The sequence below is a fragment of the Cryptomeria japonica genome, chromosome 8, assembly GCF_030272615.1.
Source record: "Cryptomeria japonica chromosome 8, Sugi_1.0, whole genome shotgun sequence".
NCBI classification, from domain to species: Eukaryota; Viridiplantae; Streptophyta; class Pinopsida; order Cupressales; family Cupressaceae; genus Cryptomeria; species Cryptomeria japonica.
The window spans coordinates 88,399,558-88,412,706 of NC_081412.1; the positions used below are offsets into that span (position 1 = coordinate 88,399,558).

General features: G+C 35.9%; 1 protein-coding gene across 1 annotated transcript; it reads right to left on the minus strand.

The window, feature by feature from the left end:
• Nucleotides 1-6,677: 6,677 nt before the first annotated feature.
• Nucleotides 6,678-12,794, minus strand: LOC131857537 (clathrin heavy chain 1-like; the record flags this gene model as incomplete). Its single annotated transcript, XM_059210203.1, has 6 exons — nucleotides 12,605-12,794; nucleotides 12,279-12,448; nucleotides 12,165-12,182; nucleotides 7,138-7,251; nucleotides 6,895-7,017; nucleotides 6,678-6,782 (listed from the first exon to the last, which is right to left on the minus strand). Coding segments are annotated over exons 1-6 (720 nt in total), but the record flags the coding sequence as incomplete, so codon positions are not given.
• Nucleotides 12,795-13,149: the final 355 nt, after the last annotated feature.

Consider the following 13,149-nt stretch of genomic DNA (forward strand, 5'->3'; position numbering starts at 1 on the left):
ACTCACTAGTTGGCTATGCATGAAATCAAATGAAGGGATCTCACTCTATTAATTGTAGTTAATCCTTAATGAATGAATCTCGTCTGATTAACCATACTTTTAATATTAAAGGATGATATCGATTGTGAATGGATTCCCTAATCCCAATAGAATGAACTTCATTATATTAAACGCATGAACCTTTTTGGAGGCCTCTTAATGTAATTATGAATTAAAGTGCAATGAATAAATAACCTCTCAATGGCCTCCTAACCACCCAAAGTAATTGAACGCTTCCTAAAATTATAAGATGTCCAACCATAGAACACATATATAATCAAGATCTATGCATTATCTCGTATTAATGATATCCAGTTTAATGGATCTAATGATGCAAGTTGAGTTAGGTGTAAGGTTATGTAATCGCGTTGGGAAACTCCTTAGGATCGTTTTAGCCTTCCGCTGTGTTATCTGGTTAGAGATAACTTTGGGATAACTTCAATCTATCTTAATATTGTAACTTTTCATTAACGCTCTTAATTATTATTTAAAAAAAAAATATTTACACTCTATTTGAGTGTTTTTAATTTAAACCCTTAGGGGTTTCTTGGCGGGGCATTACACCACCAAAGGTAATTGTCTAGTGGCTAAGGTTGAAGACAGTTGGTTGTGGCACAAAAGATTATGTCATGTTAACTTTGATAGCATAGAAAAAGTCAATAAGGCAAAATCTGTTAGAGGTATGCCTAACATAGTAAAACCTGAAAATGCTATGTGCAAAGAGTGTCAACTAGGAAAGTTGACTGGGTCCAGTTTCAATAGTAAAACTTTCTCATCTGAAAATGTGTTGGACTTAGTTCACAAAGACCTGTGTGGTCCCATGAGAACCAAGAGTTTCTATGGAGACTGGTATTTTATGTTATTTGTGGATGACTTTTCAAGAATGATGTGGCCTATATTCTTGAAGGAAAAATTAGAAGCCTTTGACATGTTTAAGGTGTTCAAGGCTCAAGTAGAAAGAGGAATTGGTAAGAATATGAAGTGCCTGAGATCAAATAGAGGAGGAAAGTTTACCTCTCAAGAGTTCATGAACTACTGCAAGGAACAGGGAATCATGAGACAAATGTCTGCACCCAAAACACCTCAGCAGCATGGAGTTGCTGAAAGAAGAAATATAACTCTTATTGATTGTGCAGGGACTCTAATGATACAAAAGGACATCCCACATATCTTTTGGAGAGAAGCAATAAGCACTTTTGTATACACTTTGAACTGGATCCAGGTCAAGAAAGGGACAAACAAGACCCCCTATGAATTATGGAGTGGATACTCACCTAATGTTTGTTATTTCAAAGTATTTGGAAGTAGGTGCTATATCAAAAGGGATGAGTATACTAGAAAATTTGATCCTAAGAGTGATGAGGGAACCTTCTTAGGTTACTCAACAAAGAGCAAGGCATATCGATGTTTAAACAAAAGGACCAGTAAGATTGTGGAAAGTGCAAATGTTAGAGTAGATGAGTACTCTAAGAAAAATTAACAGGGCAGTAAGAGTGAACCAGTGGAATCTATAGAAGAAGATCTAGTTGAAGTGGCTAATGAAGAATCCGGTGAAGTAGAACCTGTACAACTGGTAGAAGAAGCTTCGAGGAGTGAACTAGTATTGGCTAAATATGTCAGAAATAATCACTCTGCAGAAAATATCATTGGTGACAAGGATGCAAGAGTTCTAACTAGAAGAAGAGCAAGAGAGAATGGGTGTATGCTATCAATTTTTGAGCCCAAAATAGAAAAGGAGGCTCTAAAAGATGATGACTGGGTCAAAGCCATGGAAGATGAACTAGAACAAATAGAGAAAAATGATACATGGACTCTAGTAGCCAGACCAGAAAATAAAAATGTAATAGGAACCAAGTGGGTGTTCAGAAACAAGATGGATGAAACTAGTAAGGTGATAAGAAACAAGGTGAGATTGGTCTGTAAGGGCTATGCTCAAGAAGAAGGTTTGGACTATGGAGAAACCTTCGCACCAATTGCTAGACTAGAAGGGGTCATAATTTTACTGGCCTATGCTGCTTATAAAAATTTAAATTTTATCAAATGGATGTCAAATCGACATTCTTAAATGGGGTGTTAGAGGAAGAAGTATACATAGAGCAACTAGAAGGGTTTGCATCTGAAGATGGAAGGAATATGGTATACAGGCTATAGAAGGCTTTGTATGGGCTGAAACAAGCACCAAGAGCTTGGTATGAGAGGTTGCACTCATATCTGCTAAGCATAGGGTTCAAAGGAACTAGTGATAACAATAACCTGTATCTGAAGAGTGGAACTGAAGGAAAACACCTAATTTTTGAGATCTTTGTATATGGCATCATCTTTGGGGGAGATGATGAGATGAGTAGAAGCTTTGCAGAACAAATACAACAAGAATTTGAGATGTCCATGATTCGGAAGATTAAGTTCTTTATTGGCCTGCAAATCTCTCAATTAAACAATGGCATCTTCATCAGTCAAACTAAGTACATAAGGGAAATTCTGAAAACCTTTGGAATGGAAGACTACAAACCTATTGGAACTCCAATGGTAACAGGTTGCAAGTTATCTAAGTATGATAAGTCTAAAGAAGTGAATGAGACACTTTACGGGTCCATGATTGGTAAGTTGCAGTATGTAGATCATAGCAGACAGAACTTAGCACAAGTTGTTGGCTTGGTTGCCATATTTTTTGCTAACCCAAAAGAGACTCACATGCTAGTAGTTAAACAAATATTCAGATACCTAAAGGGGACTGATGAGTATGATCTTTGGTATCCACATAAGGGAGAATTCGGTTTAAATGTCTTCACTGATTCAGACTGGGCTGGAAACATTGATGACAGAAAGAGCACTAGTGGAGGTGCATTCTTTCTTAGAGATAGGATTGTATCTTGGACAAGTAAGAAACAAAAGTACATATCTCAATCCACAGTTGATGCTAAGTACATAGGTGTTGCAATCAACTGCACATAAATAGTTTGGATCAAGCAACTATTGGAAGGAATAGAAGAAAAGGTGATTGGACTAGTCGTGATTCATTGACATATCCAAGAACTCGATGATGCACTCCAAAATGAAGCATATAGCTATCAAATATCACTATCTAAGGGAACAAGTTCAAGAAAAGGAAGTGATGTTGGAGTACATATCAACAAAAGAACATATGGCTGATATCTTCACCAAGCCACTACAGAAGGACACCTTTGATTATCTTAGAGGTAAGTTGGGGGTTAAGCCCCTCCATTCAGTAAAGTAAGCAATCAGGGTTCTACATTAATCTGGTATGATTTCAAGTTCCTTTTAAATCGACTAGATTGATGAGTGTGGACTATTCCGGTTAAGAGGAGTAGTCTGTTAAGGGTTCAGGACTCTTTGGCATTGTTGTCAAAGGGGGAGATATTATTAGAGTGCTTGAGCATTGGCAGGTAGTGATTGAGTTGATGTTGTTGTATCAGAGTATGGTCAGTGATAGGGGGAGATATTCATTACTAAGGGAAAAAGTAATGACTAGACTGGTACAAAAGATTTTGAGACGTTGTTTTTTTAAGTGTTTTTCCATCAATGCTAAAGGGGGAGATTGTTGGATTGATTGCATTGACAAAACCGGTCAATCCAGAGAACTGGTATATGTGCTAAAGATTTGTCATTGGTGTCCAACACTAACTAGTGAAGTGGTATAGGTAGAGTGGTGTTGTTTTTTAGTAAGAAAAAGAGATGACTTGCAATACATGGAAACAACATTGGTATTGAATGATCAGAGGTTCAATCAACTCAAGGAAAGATAGACTAAGTCAACCGGTCTATCATTTAGGAAGATCGGTCATCTTGATGATGATGATCGGGCACTTTAAGATGGTGAAGTCACAAGAAGAGACTTAGGAAATAAATCTTGAAGCTATGTGCAAACTGGTAACTCATTGGCAAACAGGTGAAGAGGCATGATGCTAGCATAACAAACTAACAATCAAAGGATGAACTAGTAATGTAGAAGTGCAGTGGCATACCGATATACTGGTATGACTGAAGGAAGATAGGTGATCACTATAAATCTCAGAGTGGTGATTAGTTACTCAAGTGCGGTGGTAAAGGATGAGTTGGTAAGTCTAGGTTTATGCCAAATCATATGTTGGTAAGGTCAACTTTCAGTTGTCATGCAGTCTTGCACAATTACATGTGGATTTTTTGGTTCACACTTATTTGGCTGACCATGACTCAGAAGTTTCTATCTTTGTGAGATGCGGTGGCATAATTGATTGAACACTTGGCAAAAATGTTGTAAGGCGCATAGAGAAAGAGTGGGAGATTTTTGAATTTGAAATCTTCCGAAATCCATGATGGCTTTGATTGAGGGAATGCTTGGAAGTGTCGGCAGAAAATGTATAAAGTGTTCTTGAGTTCATTCAAAAGGTTTTTTATCATGAAATTTGTAACAAGGAGAACTTGTTGAAGGCGATCCAAAAGTGAAGAAAAAAGGAAAAGGAAGTGCTAAGAGGTGTTAACATAGTAGAGTGTGTGTGTAATAGACTGACAGAGTGCAGAGTTGAAGATCAGAGAACTGGCATAGTGCAGTACAAAAGGATAGATGATCGACAGAGTGCAGAGTCGAAGATCAGAGAACTCACAGAGTGCAGTGCTGAGGGATAGGTGGTTGATAGAGTGAAGAGATGAAAGTGTAAGAGGGAAACTGATGATGTGTAGAGAAGATACAACTGGTGTGTATTGAGTATGATGCATATTGAGATCTAATCAGACTATCAATAGCTAATTCAGTAGATCATCCACTTGTTGCTTTCTAACAACTGCAACATAAATCCCTTAACTGGGTGGACTTTAATAGGTCCCTATTGTAAACTCCTTTGATCAGGTGACATCTTAATTGATGTTCCAAGTCCTCTAATCAGGCTACCTTTAACAGGGTAAAGGCAATAACTGACCTTGAACAATATCCCTTAACCGGGTGGCACCTAACAAGTGTCCGTGTATCTCCTAACAGGGATGGATCCTCACATGGCATACTTCAGAAGAGTACAAATATTGTGAGTTCCTACTCACACCGTGGTTTTCTCCCATTTGGGTTTCCACAAGATAAATTTTTGGTGTCACTGTCAACTTTTCATGTTTGCATATTTCACTTCAGTGATTAAGTATATTGTTAGATGTTAGATGAATGCAAATTTAAGTTAAAAGTTTATTTTGTGTAAATTTGATTAAGTGTTGATTCACCCCTCCCCTCTCAGCACCAGTTGGGACTAACATGAAGTAGGTATGGAAACACAAATTCAATCATATTATTCATCCAGGCAAGTTCCAAAGCCACATGTAGTCTGATCAAGTCATAGTATATGAACAAGCATGAAGCAAAGCATTGTTTCTTGCCCTGTAGTTCCAAATGCAAAAGTAAGCCCCATTTCAATGCCCCAATCCAAAATGAAAATTCAAAACATACTTTAGCCTATGAGAGAGAATAACCAACTATATGTTTTACCAATTGTATACCTGTTCCACAAAATACACCAATAATTCCTCTGCAAGTTCACGATCACTTGATTGAGAACTAGTTGCCATTGCATCCTTGTAAAGATTATCCTTTTTAGATAGTGCAATATGTTAGCACATAATTTTTCTATAATTTCCTGAAAAATGCTATTTTCTATAATTTCCTTAATTATGCTCTTAAAAATACGCATACTATTTTCTATAATTTCCTTAATTATGCTCTTAAAATGCTATATTCTGTAAACAAAATAGGCACATTTATTTGAATTTTTAAAAACCATCAGTAGAGTAGAACAGGTGCTCCTTGAGGCTCAATTAAAATGCATACCTATTGAGAAACAAGATCTTTCTCTTCTTTCTCCTTGGATTTCTCTTCTTGGACAACCTCTAACTCATTCCACAAAATACCTGTTCCCCAAAATACAACAGTAATTCCTCTGCAAGTTCACGATCACCCGACTGAGAATTAGTTTCCATTGCATCCTTGTAAAGATTATCCTTTTTAGACAGTGCAATATGTTAGCACATAATTTTTCTATAATTTTATGAAAAATGCTATTTTTGTATAATTTCCTTAATTATGCTCTAAAAAATGCGCATTCTATTTTCTATAATTTTCTTAATTATGCTCTTAAAATGCTATATTCTATACACAAAATAGGCACATATTTATTTGAATTTTTAAAAACCGTTAGTAGAGTAGAACAAGTGCTCCTTGAGGCTCAATTAAGCAAAATGCATACCTATTGAGCAACAAGATCTTTCTCTTCTTTCTCATGGATTTCTCTTCTTGGACAACCTCTATCTCCTTCCACAAAATACCTGTTCCACAAAATACATCAACAATTCCTCTGCAAGTTCACGATCACCTGATTGAGAACTAATTTCTATTGCATCCTTGTAAAGATTATCCTTTTTAGACAGTGCAATATGTTAGCACATAATTTCTCTATAATTTCCTTAAAAATGCTATTTTTCTATAATTTCCTTAATTATGCTCTTAAAAATGTGAATGCTATTTTCTATAATTTCCTTAATTATGCTCTTAAAATGCTATATTTTGTAAACAAAATAGGCACATATTTATTTGAATTTTTAAAAACTGTCAGTAGAGTAGAACAAGTGCTCCTTGAGGCTCAATTAAGCAAAATGCATATCTGTTGAGCAACAAGATCTTTCTCTTCTTTCTCCTTGGATTTCTCTTCTTGTTCAGCCTCTAACTTGTCTTTAACAAGCTCATCAAATTTTGTCATGTATTCTCGAAAGAACTTTGAAAAAGAAATTCTTTGAATATTAGCTATTTAATTGTGCAAAAGATTTAAAATGTTTATTAAAGAGAAACTTAAAATATTCATAGAATCATCAAAGTATATCAAGAACCTGAAGTAGGTATGGAAACACAAAGTCAATCATATTATTCATCCAGGCAAGTTCCAAAGCCACATTTGGTCTAATCAAGTCATAGCATATGAACAAGCATGAAGCAAAGCATTCTTTCTTGCTCTGCGATTCCAAATTACAAAAGTAAGCCCCATTTCAATGCCCCAATCCAAAATGAAAATTCAAAATATACTTTACCTCGTGAGAGAGAACAACCAACTATATGTTTTACCAATTGTATACCTTTTCCACAAAATACACCACCAATTCCTCTGCAAGTTCACGATCACCTGATTGAGGTGAGGAGGCATCAGGATACCATATATCGATGAGAGAATGTAGCAAGCCGAAGTTGTACTCATCGACAGAAGTTATACCAATCAAGGAGAAAAGTTGAGGAGAATTGATACATCGACATAGTAAACACTAGCGGGAATAGTGGAGAATTGTCTTGCCGATAGTCGATGAGGGTATCAGTAATAATTATACCGATAAGAGTGGCAAAAAGAAGAGTCCATTGGTATAGCCAAAGCAATCAGTATGTGTTACTTTGAGCCACCCCGACACCTGAAGAAATCATCGGTGAAACATATATTGATGGAACATACTCTATTGAGAAGACTTTGCTTATCGGTATGTTTCATTTTGGATTACCTCGATACCTGATGAAGGAGAGGATTGATTGAGCGGAGTGAAGAAACTATCAGGAAGACTCATGGCGATGAAGCCAGTTGCATCAGTATAGCCAAAGCGATCGGTATATGTTACTTTGATCCACCCTGATGCTCTAAGAAACCATCAGTGAAACATATACCAATGGAACATACTCTATTGGGAAGACTTTGCTTATCGATATGTTTCATTTCAAATTACCCCGATACTCGATGAAGGAGTAGATTGTTTTAGCAGAGCAAAGACACTATTGAGAAAACTCATGGTGATGAAGCCAGTTGCATCGGGAATATCTATGCTGATGGTGAAGCCCGTCAGGGAAATAATGCTTGTCACGATAATGCTAAATGAGCTCACCCGACGCCCGATGAGAATATCAGTTTGAGATATATCGATGAGGAGGAAAAGGAGTCATTGGCTTAGGGTATCCCGATAAGAGAAAGTAAGGTGTCAAAGAAGATAAAGGGTTGTTCAGAGAGTGCCAAAAGGGAAATATTCATCGGGGAGACGTATACCGATGAGTCGTTGTCATTTCAAAATTTAAAACCAAATTTTTTATAAGTCTTCTATTTAATACTTGCAGTAGATATGCATCTATGGTTCGCATGAGGCAAATTTTATTAGAAGTTAATTATTGTAACAGAATACAGCATAAGTAGAAATTTCCTTGTCTAAATACTATGTTGGTGAAAGAAGAATACACAGATAGAATACATTGTGCCTTTGAAAAATAGAGCAGTGGATTGTAATTGTAAAAATGGAAGCTTCGAGTTCAATAAGAAAGAAGAAGGCGACCAAGAGCCCTGACTCTAAGGTGTAGAAAGGAAAAATTGAAGAGGTGCCTCCAGCCAGGAAGTTAAACCAAGACATGATAGATCAAATGTAGGCACTCGACCCAAAATCCAAAATGTCAAAGCAGCACCCGCCGGGGTGAGACCAATTAGAAGACAAGTACATAGAGGTCGGAGATGTCTGGACCAAGGTAAGGGGACATGAACTGTTTACGTTCCACTATTTTAGAAGGAGCAAGGAGATGTCACTCTGCAATCCTTGGATGAAAAATTTAGGTAAGCTAACAGTCCCCAATGTTTTTGTAAACATAAGATTGCTAGAGGTTTTGGTGAGAACTTATAATTTAGTGAAGAGGTGCATTCAGCTCCCAAATGGGGAAGCATTTATTAGATTTTCTGCGGGTACCATAAATGAGGTTTTCAATTTAGACCCCAGTCCTAATAAGCCCTTGTCCTTTGGGGAGTTGGAGGAAGAATACCTCAAAATGAACACTACATGTATCGGCTGGAAGTTTTCCATTCACAAGAGGCAGGAAGGAAAATTAATAGAGGAAGACGGGCCACCATTCAATTTATTTGTTCAGACACTACATGCAGTACACATATATGTCATGTGGGCAAGTAGGAGGGTTGGAGGTTCCTGATCTAGTAATAACTGGGCCGCTAGTGTTAGCCTCTAATATAGAAATGTATGAACCTAGGCCTTTTGACTATGCAACATATCTAGTGGAGAGGTTGCACAAAGGTTTTTTAAACCTTAGGGATGATAGTCATCCCAATTTCAAATTTTATTCACTATTGATGCATCTAGTGTTATTTTATGGACATGTAAAGGGTTTTGGGCCTAAGGGCCTAAAATTAAATACCAAGAACATGGAAGGTGAGGAGCAACCTGTCCAATTGTGGACATCTCTTTGGGATTCTCGATATATGAGATCCAACTATATTAAGTTTGAAGAACTTATCATAATTCCATTGTACCAAACATATGGGATTTCATGTGAAGGGTCTATCTCTAACGAGATCAAGAGGTTCCTAAGACCCAGGGATTATGATGAAAGACACATTGTTGATCAGAACTAGGGGGAGTCATTTGTGAATAAGGATTTTACATGTTTTAGAGTATATGGATTTGAGAGGATCCCCTACATGTTTCCAAAACTAGTACCGGACATAATAGCTTATCTAAAGATTGTGAGGCAGTTGAGCATGTCCAATGCTAAAAATTTTGCAGATATGCGTAAGCAAGCCCTCCTGCCTGGGACACTGAGTTTTGGTGATTTCACCATAGTGTCAACCAAAGCTTATGAAATAATTGATAAGAAGCTGATAGAAGAATACAATTTGTATGAGCATTATGCAAGGAAAAACTATGATCATGAAGGATACATTCAGTCTTACAAGAAGAGCCAAAACTTTGGAGGTTATCTACATGTTAGTATTGAGGGTGAAGATAACTTCAGGAACATGGAGGATGTAGAGGCCAAGGAGGTAATTGATCAACTAAATAATGAACTTGCAGAAAAGAGACGGAGACTCAAGGAAATTGAAACCGAGGAGGAGGAGGAAGAAAGTGAATTTGATAAGAATGCAACTGTCTTTAGATGGTAAGTGCCAGAGTAGGAAGAAGAGCTAGACATGTAGGGCCAAATACAGACAACATTAGAAGTTCATGCTAACTCTTGGTTAGAGGAGTTTTTTGCTTTTGTTGCTGATGATATTTTTATTCATTCCAAATAATTTAAAACATTCTTGTACAATTTTAAAGGGAAGAAATTGAGGGACTCTATTTCCAACATAACGCCTGATAATGAGGTTGAGTTGTTATAGAAATTAAAAGAGGAAATTGATGCAGAGATAACCACAATGACCCCTCAAAAGGGGAGGCAACTGCTTATAGATGCTGGGGTGATTTTGTTTCCTTGATGTGACCTTAGTACTTCTTTTATCTTTGACAGTTTATTTCATTCAAAAAACAAGGAATTCAAATTGGATATACAAGGTGTAAATGATGTATTTATTGGTTAAATATTTGATTAGGATGAGGAATCTTTGAGGTTATGGGCTCTGTACTCTCCCCACAAGAGACCAAAGATCATTGATGTTGACAAGGGCTCTGGCCATATGATGAAACTAAAAGTTGGTGAAATTGATCCAATTGTTTCTGCTGATATCAGAGTAGATATTTTAAAATTAAATAAAGTACAGATGGCCAGAGTAGTGAGGGAGAGGAACAAGTACAAGGCATTGTATGAAGACACGCTAAGGAGAAGTGGGCAATAGGTGCCAATGGTTCCTACTTCGGATAGCTCTCAATGGAAGAAAAAATGCAGGGAGTTGTAACAAGAAAATAAAAAAGATATTAAAACAGATGCAAAGTGTGAGGGCAGATACTGCTGGTGTATTGGTAACTAAAATATTTGAGGCTTTACAAGGCTTTCTAAAAGAATTTTGGGCAGTGTTTCAAAAGAAAATGGACAATGCAGTTTCACACAACAAAATTTCAAATAGATTGGGAACAAGGTTGCATGATAAAACAATGGCCAACATAGAAACAAAAGAAATTGAAAAAATAAAGAGGTTGCTGGCTAAACACAATAAATTTGATGAACAATTACAATTTGAATATGAAGAATGCAAAGACACTGTTTGAACTGATCAGAAGGGTGAGATAAAGGATAAATATGAATGGATCTCAAAATGTCGTAGTCTTCTCAATGCCGCCCTTGATATTGCCAAAATTGATGGAATTGAATTGAAAGACACTGTGAAATAGATGGAAAACTTTGTCACGTTGGAAGTCGTTGTCGGGGATATCATCCATGATGTAGGCACATATAAGTTAAAGAAGTAATTGGAGCATATCCAAAACTACGGAAAGATGCTGGGAGACCAGACCTAATGTCTAATTGGAGCCCAGAGTCCTATTTTTCTATGTTTTTATAATATGTTCATATTGTAAAGACAATTTTTAGGAAGTTAGTTTTTAGTTAGTTTTTGTTGGTTTTAGTTTTAATGAAAGGGTATACCCTTTCACTTTCAAACTAAATCATCATCTATAAATGGAGGATCTTTTAGAACAAGTGGGGAAGAAACCTCAAGTTTTATGATCTTATCAAGACAATTTTATACAACACTTATGCAATTTGTTTTCTAGAAATATCAAAGTTAATGGATGATATATATGGAAATCAACTAGTTTGATTATCTATTTTCAATATAAATTTCAAGTGTTCTTCATTCTGAATGGTATATTCTTTTCAATTGATTGATTAGTTCTATGTGATAAATCTTTTTTTATTAGATTGTGTCAATGTGCTATCTTATGCTATTGTGATTGAGACTAATTTCTAGTTTGAGCATCAGTTTGAAAGGTTGGTTGGCAAGTTTCAAATTGTCTTATTGGTCTTTCAGAGCAAAGGTAAAATTCAATAAGAAGTTAACTACGTTTTACATTTCAGTTAAAATCCATATAGATGCTTTTGATGTGATGGTCTTGTTTTGAAAACAAGTTATTAAAACTATCTCCATGGTTATACGTAGGATCTTTCAATTTGAAACTATATGAAATTAGTAAGGGATGAAGGCACTGGTCTGTTGTTGATCTGATATAATTAAACCAGGTATTTTCAAAAGCAATCTTCATCAATGAATCATACTTTTAATTTATACAGGCACAACTTCATAAGCATTTATAATTAAGCATTTCATAATTTTCAGCAAGCAATAAATATAACTAGACAGAATTCAAGAATCATTTGCCTCCTCGAAAATTCGCTATAGAAAAGCCTTTAACCGGAATTCAAGAAGTTCATGTTTCTCAACCTAATTGAAATTGAAGATCATTAGAAAACTATTCAAATGCTAAATTACATCCCACTTTAACTTAAATGAAAGAACCAATAGAGAAGTTCCTCTCACCCTCTGAGCAAGCCCTATCTGATAAAAGTTATCGTTCATATCTATAGATTCTTGAAGCCTATCATAATCTTCCTCTTCGACATAAATTCCATTCAAAGCCTTATTAACAACAGCTACATTGTTTCTCTGTACTGCAACCATGTATGGATTCACAAGATGAAGATGTCCAATGTGGATAACAAATACAATAGAATAAAAGATAGTCATGAAATTTTTCCAAACCAAATAGTTGCTAAAGAGAACATCTAGAAAAACTTAATACCCAAGTGAAAGACATCTCGGTAATCCTAAAAAATAGTAATAGAAAAAAAGAGTTTAGAGCCATACCTTACACATGATGTCAACCACTAGTGTGTGTTCTACCCTAAGGGCAAGGACATTCAAGAGGTTATTAATAAGATCTAGGTGTTCTTGGAAATAAAAGTGTACAACTTTGTAGTACAATTCAACCGTGGCCACTTTAACTACAACATCTTTGAATTGCATATGATCCCATGCCTCTGGAGAATGGTTCATGATAGTAGTGGTAGCATTATCATATTCATCATCTTGAATATATAAATATGTAAGTTCCTTCTAGTGTTGCTACTCATCACAAACACGGATATGAGTTCATCAAAGAGACCCTTGTTTTGATAGTAATCATTGACCTCTTCCAAGTGATCCACCTGGAACAAAAAATAAATGTCAGAATCACAAAAAATATAAATTTCTCACCTTCACAGTTACACATAACATTGCAGATGAACCTTCCCAGATTATTATAAAAAAAAAAAACTTAAAAAACAAACCACTTACTTGTGGTGTTGTTGTTTGTGTTGGCTTTGTTGGACCCTACAATTAAGATTCAATATATATTATTCAATAAGAT